Below are 11,624 nucleotides of genomic sequence, written 5' to 3'. Positions count from 1 at the left end.
GATGATGATAGCCCAATAATTTGTTTATAACGAAAATGTAGAAGATGCATAATATGTTCAGATGGAAAGGGATGAGTTTCAATAGTTGTATCTAGAGTAGAGTTTCAATAGTATTTAGCACATGATGTTTGTTTTGAGAGGATCTGATGGTCTGGATTGGGTAGCATTACAAAAAAGAAAAAATATAATAAAGCACATCAACAGTATTTAAAGTTTGAAAAGTTTATAATTATACCAGAATCGCAAGAAGAGTTTATGCATTAACTATACTAAACTAAAGGAATAATACGATAAATGATATTCATGCTACAAGAACAGAAAGCTAAATTGAAAATTAATAGTCTGTATTGAATAAGCATTAACATCCCAAATAAAAATTACAGGAATTCATACACATAATAATGAACATCACGACAACATAGCACCAGTCAGTCTTATCGAGCATAACATTTTATTTATAAATAATCTAGTTTTAGATATTTTTCATTGTATTCTTTTGACAATCCAGCAACAGCCACGATCAGTAAGTAAGAATTAAATAAAATCTTTAGATTATTTAAATTTCGTCAAGAGCTTAACCCAGTGATTTAGTGATAAACAAAAACTTACACAGCACAACTGAAGCTAACACAGCCATCTCACAAAGAGAACAGCTAGACTGAGAGCGACATCGTCATTTCCCACTCTGAACAAAATTGTAATAATAACAAAAATTAATGCTGTGTTACATTGATGATGTGATTTTGCTGGTATGTTGTTGGTAACTGTTCACTGGTTTATTGATAAAAGATAACTCATTTATGCTTGAATTATGACTTGAATTACGCTTGGAGTGTTGACAAATTCTAGCCTGGTATCGCGACGTCTACTAAATTGTTAAAAATCAATTAAAAATCATTTGTTCTTTGTGATATCGAACTGTACGGCACAAATAAGCAAATTTAAAAAGTAAGGGTTCGCACCATTTATAACAATAAAAAATTCTGATGGGAACACCTTTGTAATTTCCTGCTTAAAGCCCAGATCTTGCATCTAATGACTTCCATGCATTTTAATTAACGCAAAAGTGATTAGGTTCATGAAAGTAAAAAGTGAAAATAGAACTGGTTGAATTGTTGAAAATAGATTTTAATGCAAATTATGTTAAAAGACTGCCTCACATTAAGAAAAAAATTTAATACAGAAAAAAGTAAGAATGTAAAATATCATACAAAGTTACATTTTTCTTTTTTTATTAATTATAATTAATAATTTTAATAATATTTATTATTTCCAAATTCAGTTATTGATTTTACCTGTTACAAGAGAAATCAATATTTTAAATATAATACAACCCATCTCCACTTTATACATACGCAAAAAATAATATCTAATCAATAAGTAGTTGAAAATAATTTAATTACCTGAATATTGTAGAGTAGCACCAAGAAATGAATCAAATAAACTTCCAAAAAGTCCAGCGAAACCACCCCAAAAAATGACAGGCCACTGAGGTGGACTTCTTACTAATATAATAGGATCGACAATGTATAATAATGTAAGATAGTATACTATACCGACCAATAAGCCTCCTAATAAACTGAACAGAAGACCAAAGAAGCTAACGCCTCCATTAGTTCCTGTTAAAAAAGTGTTTAAGAATTATATTAAAATTCAAAAATTTTTACAAAGCAAGTAAAAGAATTAATTTTATAAACAAAAAGATATAATAAAAATGTTAAATTAATAAAATTAAAAATTCTTTTCATAAAAACTTTTAATCATAAATCAATAATGAATCCCACTTTTAACAAATTCGGATCAGTTTTGATTATACATTAAGAATATTTTTTGAAAAATGTTTTATCAGACATATTTAAGCCAGTCAATGCAAAATCATTAATTAGTGATGTGGTGCTCCTGTATTTGTTTAAAAAGCAGTGATCTGAGATGGTTGATCAGAATGAATGCTCATTTTTCAGTGGAGCAACTTGTTTCTTTAACTAGGTTTATCTGGTGGTTCCCGAATGGGTAGATTGGTTTTTTCCACTATCTATTCCTTCTCCTTAATTCTACTTTCATTTCCGGTTCTAAGGGCGTAACAACCTGCTATGCCCATACTAAGGATACCAGGATTAGAAAAACTAATAAACTCTTAGTGATGTGGTGGAAAGTAGCAACCAGCAGACCTGTCTTTTAGTTTGTTTCCTTTCCTGTAATTGCCCAATAAACTAAACCACGTAATCTGTTCTAAATTACGAGACACTACTTCAAATACAATATACTCATTATCAGCAAGCCAAGCCAGAAAGATATGTATCATTGACCATTGCTTCAACCGTGGTCAACATACATTTTGAACGTTTTCTTTAACTTTCAACCACAATGGATGCACCAATACTCAGGGCACTTTATAGCTACTGGAAGCAGAAAGCGAAAGAGTCTGAATGATAATCCTCTTTTGAGTTTGATTGTACGGAACAAGACAAGAGAGACTGATTAATAGTTTCAAAGAGTAATTCAATTAACAAGCATCATTAATTAATTACATAGGAAGAAAAGACCAAAGCAAAATAGAGAAAAGGAGGAGTAAAAGCAGTTTTTAGCATTTTATTTCTTCTTTGACTAATCATCTTCATAATTTACTTGATGCAGGGTTTTTTTTTTACAAATTTTTTCTTTTAATCTCTCTGTCCAGTGCCTTTTGTATCCAGTTAGTTTGTAAATACATTTCACCTTTCTGTACAATTTCTGTATGACCTAAATCCTATAAATGGTCTATCACCTCCTGATTGTTTTTAAAGATTTTTTTGATGATCTTGTCAACTCCATTTCCATTAATTTAGTACACCTTCAATTTTGTCTTTTCTCTGTTCCATTGTTTTAACTCTGTCTAAAAGTATTATCTGAATAACAGTACCTTTATAACTTTTTTCTTATAAATCAAAGGCTGTATTGCTAGATACACACTGATTAAACAACTTTTCCTTGCAATTCCAATTTTAACAGCTTTGTATTCTCTCCAATGCAAACCTCCAAATTACATTCTAAAGACTGGTAATAATCAGTACAATTCCAAAATACTGTACAGCACACTACACTGTACTGTATCGGTACACTATAAAAGTATTCCCAAAGAATTTAATTGATACTAATAATAATAACTGTATAAAATCAACATTGTAGTTATTCACAATATTAACTTGTTCATTTACTACTTTGTATTTTCTTCCACGTCAGTACTTTTCACAGAAATATCTGCTTATCTTTTTATTTTACATACATAAAAAACACAAAAATATAGTTGATGAACAAGTAAAATTTTAATATGATGATTGAATTAAGGAAGTAGACATTTACTGTAAATTACTCAACTTATTTAAAATATAGATTCAAGTTACAGTATAAAAATAATAATTTCATTAACTACTACAGACTGTAATAAAAGCATAATAATTAATTTTATTGCAGTGACTAGTGATAAACATACCTTTCTATAATTTTATCATTTTATATTCATTTTTAATTTTATTTTACAATAAAATGTTTTGAAGAAGCAGAGATCTCTGAGAAGATATTAAAAGAGGAAAAGTTTTTTTAATAAATAATTAAATTTTGCTACTACAATGCAATTTTTACTAAACCATTTATTAATATGTAATAAAATAAAAAAATTAAACAAAACTTTACCTTTAGGCACTCGTTTCCATGATGTAATAAGAAATGGCTGTGAAGAACCAATTACAGTACCCAATTCAGATGCCCAAGTATCACCATTGCTGCATGCAAATGCAGCTGAAACAATGATGTATTATATCATTTAGAAACACAATAATATATATATATATATATATATAATATACAAATGAGGATATTTCAAGTAATTACTTGCGTACCAAGCTATGAAAATATGAAGAAATATAGCAAAATATCATTTAAAAAAAAATTATTTTAGGATTTTATGAGGAGACTAAATCATTTTATTATTTTCCACAATTTACAGATTATGGAAAATATTTTGGGAAAAAAAAATCTTTATAGAAAAGTTTGTAAATTTCAAGGTAAAACTTAAAACAATTCCTTAAATCTTATTACAAATGAAAGATAAAAAAATCTTTTTTAAATCATAAAAAATGATAATTAACATCATGAAACTTTCTTTTGGCAAATTATCAGTAATGTAACTAATAGCAACATAAGAAATAAAACATCAACATTACATAGTTCAAAAATTTGTTAGAAAACAAAAATCTACCCAAAAATACTTTAATGGTATCAAAATTCTAAACACAGTTTGAGAAAATTTAATAATAAAACACAATTTTCTAGTAAAAGTACTTAAAAAAGGTGATGAAACTGAGCAACAACTTTTAAATATATTCACTGCTGTCTGTGATGGATGAGTATGAGTATGATAAAAATGTTGCTGATCAACAGACAAGAGACCAAAGTAATGTAACTTTGAAAATGATTTAAGTGAAATGTATTCACAAAGCAAAATTTATTTCTCAATCAATAGATTTCAACACGAAGAGCAAGCCCAGATTTATCTGATAGGCACCTCAGCAGTACTTTGGCTTTTTGTGCCACCCCTGGATAGGAAAAAGAGAATACGGGAGAGTTCTATGGATAGGTGTCAAACAATTAAATCCTAGCAAAATCTTCTGTGCTAACTTCTAGCCCCAGCATGTCACAGATTTGAGTCCAGGCAGTGGTTAAAACAATTTCTTTGGTTTCCTATCCATAAAGAAAATATGAAAGATAACAAAAGGGGGAGAAAAGAGAAAGGAGTAAACCCTTAAAAAATGACTATCCAAATCTGAGTTTTGCTTAATATCATCCTTAACCTATAAAATGTTGACGTAATTAAGATAAGTCAGATCTTGGGCAAATAAAATTTACACAAAAAAACAGGTATTGAACAAAGGATAACAATTCAAATAACCTTATCATTAGTTTAACCAAGACCAAATTTTAAATACCTAAGTAATTTTTTTAATGAATGAACTTTAAGAAAAAAATTTTCTTCACTAAAGATATACATTACATCATTCTAGAATGTAAAAACTCCATATATTAATCGTATAGACAGCAAAATCTGCTAGCATCAGTATTCGCCTACCATGCAAGTAATTAGTGTTACATATTTACTACTACAAATTGCATTAACAACTACCAAGAGAAAAAGCAATCTTGATTTTTATTTTAATCACTAAAGTGATAGAAAGCTTTTAAATTTGATTACATAGCTATCATGCAAAAAGATGAATGATCAGCTTAATGTACCATACACATACCAAGAATTCCAACTGAAAGCCATGAGGATCTATAATTTTGATCAAAATCAATAGATTGTTCACCACAGCCATTATCAATAATATATAATAAGCCAAGCTGAGCAGCCATACCACCATTGCATAACACTTGCAACCAATTTCTTTGTCCACCTGCAAATTATATTTACATTCAAAACAATTGTGTTAAGTTATTAAATTCATATTTTATGTTAATTTCTATTTTCTGAATTGTTTGCAAATTAAGTCACAACAAAAACACAATTTTTATTTATCTTTCCAATCATTTTCTTCTAAACTTCTTTTTCCCATTGCTTTTATGCCATCAACAAACTGCTTAATGAGATCACCCTTGTTCGTTGTTTTTCTTTTTTTCTAATGAAACCCAATTAAATACATTATTAGGCAATCTACTCCATCTATCCTTTATAAATAAAGATACTTCTTTAATTTTCTTTCTTCAATTTCTCCCACTATCATCCCCTTCATCCCTCATGTCCTCTAATCTAGAGACATGAAAACTTCCAGGTTTCATGTCTCAAGTGTTTCAAGTGATCTATGTGTTACTATGATCCTCTTTTTACTTTTTTTCTGAAACTCCCAAGTCTCAGCATAGAAAAATCATACATGAGCACATTTTTATGGATGGATATTAGTTATTACTTAGATTAATAACATAATAACTAATAACAAATCGTTAACATATCATTCTGAGTAAAAATACTCTGGTTGGAGATATTGTAAACAAGATGGAAAATCACTACCTGCAACAGCCATTAAAACACACCCTTACAGGATTATTAGTCTTACTTCAAGGTACATTTGTGCATTTACTACAATTTCTCCTGTTTTTTCTTCTTAATCCTTGATTTCTTCTACTCTAGTGTGGTTCTTTGGATTTTAGCTAGGTAATCAAGAAAAATAAGTAAAAAAAAACTGCAACTAGATAACCATAAGTATTTAGGGAATGTTAAATTATTTGTTTATAAATATTTTATATATTAGGTATGTGGTTTGGTACAGGCTAAGCCTAATGATTAGTGTAAGACACCGTTTCTGATTTGGTGATTGTACAAAAAGGTTCAAAAAACTTGGGTTAAGATGCTTAACCCAAACAAAGAGTAAATCCAAACACTCTGATCCTTCTGAATTCACACTTGTGTACATAAAGATATTAAAGAATTATTTCCTATTTTTTTTAAACCACTATATCTTCAAAGAAATGATAAAGATGTGACATCTGGCAACACTGAACCTCTTTTCTATTACATTTACCATGTAATAATAAATTTAAACAACTGCAATTTGCTTATTATCATAACTTCCTACTAATTACCCTGAATCTGTTACAAAGGATTTTTGGACGAAGTGTTCAGTTCTGTATCTCAACAGTTGTTGCAAACATATTATGTCTTCAAATAAAAATTAACTCAAACATTCGTAATTAACAAATGTAAGATTTAATAGGTTAAATTATAAATACATTTTATGAAAATCCGATATCCATTTCCAAGAAATTTATCCTTTAACTCAACCACGTAATTATACTTAATCCAATAGGAATAAATTAACAAAAACCAGAATATATCTAGTGGATTTTTAAGTAAAATTTAATACTCATCTATTCTAGGCTTAAGTCGTGTACTTTTTCAGGTTTAGGCTTCAGAGCCTTAAAAGCAAACCAACAAAATAAGAAAGAAGTTATAGAATCAAAATAGAAACTCAATATTTTACATAGAAAGAAAATTGAGAAATAAAACTAATAAATGCAAACTTTTTTTCAATAACTGATACTATTTTTAAGGGTTTAGAGAAAAATTAACTTGTTTAGTACTTCTTGTTCTAAGATATCCAAGAATAAGAGTAACAATCCTTGAAAATGCTTTAAAACTCAATAATTACTATTTAAGGTGGGTTTCAAAATGACCAAAAAACATTTGAAATCCACATTTTGATTTGAGTTCATTTGTATACACGATCTAAACTGCAATATACAACATTAATTTTACTTTAGGGAATTAAAATATAATTACACAAAAAATATTGGAAATTAACATTGGTACTGAATGAACAGAGGTCAAAGTTACTTCAGTTTTAATCAATATAATTAACATTTAAATTCCTTATCTTAATCTCCTAACATAAAAATGAACAGATACCGATAACCTTAATATAATATATTTTAAAATAACAAACCTTCTTTGAAGTCATTTTCCAATTTATTTTTCATTGAACTTCGAAACTTTGTCACTCTTGATGATGTCACAAAGAATGTCAGCAGACAGACAAAAAACAAATAGCTGCCCAATGTAAGAATAAATCCCACTATAGCTCCTAGAGCACACCATATTGACCTGTCATCATTGATTAAATACTTCTTAAACAAAAACCTTACAGTAATTAAACAAATAAATACATTACAATATTTAGATTGCTGTATTCGCTCCTTTTAAGTTCCTTACCTTGCATCATTTATCCATAAAATAAAATAAATAATGCAAAGTACATCACTCTATTTCCAGATAGATTGTTCTAAAATATCTGAACAGTTTACACAAATTCCTGTACAAAATTTATAATTAAATATCACACTATTGATATCTGCATCTAATTCAATAACAAATATGCCATTTAACTTAAAGCACTTATTTTACTTCAAGAAAAATGGGGAGTGATAGGAAAACAGTATGAATGCAAAACCCTTTGACTGAAGTTATGGGAACAAAAAAAAAATTAATATTCATTTGTAATAAACATTCAAATTGTAATAATATAATTTAATACAAAAAAAAAAAACAATTTATACATATATATGTAATATAAGACCATTACACATTAAAGTCTAGCAAAATTTCTTTCGTATTTGAATTTGTATGAGATTATACTGTAAAGACAATTACATAATAAGATAAGCCTTACAGAAATTATTGCATAAAATCTGCAGAAATAGCTGGATGAAAATAGAAGTATACACATATTCTATATAGTAATTATTTTTATTTAAAAGTTTCTTTATTTCAATTTTTAAACTGTCCAACCATTTTGGTATAGTGATCAGCAATTGGCTTCTCATTCAATGTATCCAGGGTTCAATTCCAATCAAGGATCTGGAATTTTTCTTCATAAAAATGAATGATTTCTGTAATTTGGCATGAACCAGTCAACTGCTGTTATATATGTTACACATAAGTATCATGAACTTTCTATGGTAGAGAGTAATTGACAAGGTAAAAAAAAATTAATTAAAAATTTTATCTGTTAAATGAATATAATTAAATAATGGATATTTTAGCATAATTATTATTAAATTCTAAATCCTACAGGTAATTTACATAGTACAAAAGTAATTTTAGTGCTGGATGTCTTGTTTATTATTAATGAATTTTCTCAAAGTTAATTCTGTTCCACTATAATCAATAGGAAACAAACCATGTTCACAATTCTGAATCTAACACTAAAAAACCAGTCTCTTCTAACCCAGGCTTATTTGTGAATTCTTTCTAAAACCACCAGTTACAATAAATTTTGAATATAAGAAGGCAAGAGCAAACTACAAATGATCAAGAAATTTCTGCAATATCAGGTTCAGTTTTATTCATTCAGCACTTTCAGATAACTGCTTATTGATATAGCAACACTTATTCTAACAATCATTAATTAGAATTTAACAGTAAACTGTAGCTAAGATATTTAACTAGCTACATGTTAGACAACAATTACATTAAGAAATTTGATTAGTTCTTAACATTTATATCAATGATATGCAACATATAACATATTTGATATATGAAATTGAAAAACAAAGTATTAAAGCTCTTCAACATAACAAACAAGAAAAAATGAAAACCTTGGATGTAATAAAAAATAGGCATGGGAAATTAAGGAGAAAAGAATTAATAAAAGATTTGAAAACTAGGAAACTAAACCAGTAGAAATGATCTTGATAGTACAAACATCAAAGACTTCCTTTATCCCATAAAATTTAAAACAAAAATTACTAGCAGTATGTAAAATGGCTAAAATATTTAGATAACGATTTTAAGAAGGATGAAAGGCATGAAGTGGGATAAGAAGATTAAGAATGAAAAGACAACGAGAAGGGTATATGATAGAAAAAAATTCTAAAGATAAAAACACAAAAAGGTATCAAATGGAGCATTCTTCGATACGGAAATTCTTATATGACAGAATAGTGAGAAGAGAAGCAAGCAAGAGAAAAAAGGTTTCTAATGCTAGGCAACATTAATAAAAAAAGAAATTATAGAAAAAATACAACTGATAAACATGGAAGAATACTGTAAGATAACTCGTCAGGAGACAAAACAACTCAAAATAATGATTTCAAAAAAAAACAATTTAGCATTCTCTGTTTTTCAATAGGATATATAACTATTGATCATTTTTTCTTAAAATAAAAAACATATGTATTATTTGATAATCTCAACCATAGATTAACTATTGACGGTTGAATAAAAGATTAAAATCATAAAAGCTATTAATTATTTAATGACTTAACAAAACCAAATTTATTTAATGTTTAAAATCTCATTTCATAATGCTTTCCAGTCACACTTACAGCTACCATTAAATAATGATTACTACGGTATTAAACCAATTATTATTTCAAACATTTGGTTTGGTTTTTTAATTAAAATTTAAATTCAAACATTAACACAAACTATAAAAACATGCTGTGGTAATACTATAGCCTGCCTAGTGCAAGTTTCAAAACAATCCAAGCTTTTCTTTCTTTTTTCTGTTTAGCCTCCGGTAACTACCGTTTAGATAATTCTTCAGAGGATGAATGAGGATGATATGTATGAGTGTAAATGAAGTGTAGTCTTGTACATTCTCAGTTCGACCATTCCTGAGATGTGTAGTTAATTGAAACGCAACCACCACCAAAGAACACCGGTATCCACGATCTAGTATTCAAATCCATGTAAAAAAAACAATCCAAGCTAGTTCTACTCTCAATCACTGGATTTAATTATCAGGGTACTAATAAACCTGGAACTGCATTAACCAACGAAAATTAGATGAAGTTTACTCAACAGAACGGCAATCCGAGAAAATACATGATACAAGGACTTGCAATGGTGTAAAAAATGTCTACATTAATAATTCAAAAGAAATAATTTCAGACAGTTAAGAAAAATATGAAAAATATAAATAATTTTTTCTGGAGGTTAGAAGAGGATGATTCTATGGAATTTTTATGGTTGGATATGCTCCCAAAGCTAATCTTAACAGTATATAGGATGAAATACTGTATAAACTATAAATTACAAAAACGTAATAAGCTCCTTTTTTCAATGGAATTAAAATCAAATCATTAATTTAAAATGAACAAAACTGTCACATATTAGTTGAGATAAAAGATATCTTATCCAGACAAGCTGACAGAGAATGAATATAAAATTAATGAGGGAATGGTTTAAATAATAATATCACTAATTAAGAGGCAGAACAGAATTAGAAAATTTAACATATACTACTCAATAAACAGAATAAAAAAATTATATATTAATAATACATATTATAAATATAATTAATTAGTCACTGATATCAAAATATATTTTATAATTTATTACAATAAATTAATATACATAATGAAACCTCAATAATCTAAAATTTCCCCTGATAGGAAATTTTATGTCTCATTTTTCTACCTCAACGTTAAATCAAACTTTTACAAATAAAAATACTTCAATCTGAATTTTTTTTATATAAACTGCTAATAAACAATGCTATCTTGAGAAAAAATTTATTAAATTTTATAATTAGGTATAGCATGTTTGACCAAAAAACCATTTATACCTAATTAAAATGAAACCGAACAGAATTCAACGTGCAATTAAAAGAAATTCTTGCAATGAGACTAACAATGACAAATTTATCTCTAAATGTAACAACATGATAAAAAAAAAATACAATTTACTTTGAAAAAGGAAAAATTTATAAAAATAAAATAGAAAAAAAAATAACTCATGACAGTCTTCAAAAGCATTGAAAATAAAAAAAACACGAACTACAATCAGTGATAGATATGGTAAAAATTATATTGCTTTTTTATTTGTATGTCTCAAAGTCAATAATGATTTTATCATTAAAAATTGGAATTTTGTCATAAAGTAGCTACCCTTTATAAATATTGGAAATCCACTCTGATTATCAATAAAAAAAAAGAATGAGTATAGTTAAATAGTATGAGGTGGCCAAAAGTCACTAACCAATAAAATATAAAGTGCAATAGGACTTTAATTAGTTTGTAATATTATACTTTTCCATCTTCTATTTTCAACTTATTAGATTAATTGCTATTCACCTATAAAACTGTTAATTACACCC

The 11,624-nt window shown here is 27.6% G+C and overlaps 1 protein-coding gene across 4 annotated transcripts in view; it reads right to left on the bottom strand.

Moving 5' to 3' along the window:
- Window positions 1–11,624, bottom strand: part of LOC142323813 (transmembrane protein 19) — a 28,341-nt gene that overhangs the window by 3,548 nt on the left and 13,169 nt on the right. For 3 of the 4 annotated variants that reach the window (XM_075364055.1, XM_075364056.1, XM_075364057.1), the window contains exons 4-7: window positions 7,470–7,607; window positions 5,277–5,426; window positions 3,670–3,774; window positions 1,404–1,619 (exon numbers count right to left, since the gene is read on the bottom strand). In XM_075364055.1, the coding sequence (XP_075220170.1) occupies window positions 1,404–1,619; window positions 3,670–3,774; window positions 5,277–5,426; window positions 7,470–7,607 (609 nt within the window). The remainder of the gene's footprint in view (window positions 1–1,403; window positions 1,620–3,669; window positions 3,775–5,276; window positions 5,427–7,469; window positions 7,608–11,624) is intronic. The other variant, XM_075364058.1, reaches the window with a different exon arrangement.

The sequence above is a fragment of the Lycorma delicatula genome, chromosome 4 (assembly GCF_047948215.1).
Source record: "Lycorma delicatula isolate Av1 chromosome 4, ASM4794821v1, whole genome shotgun sequence".
NCBI classification, from domain to species: Eukaryota; Metazoa; Arthropoda; class Insecta; order Hemiptera; family Fulgoridae; genus Lycorma; species Lycorma delicatula.
This window is presented reverse-complemented; position numbering and strand designations above follow the sequence as displayed.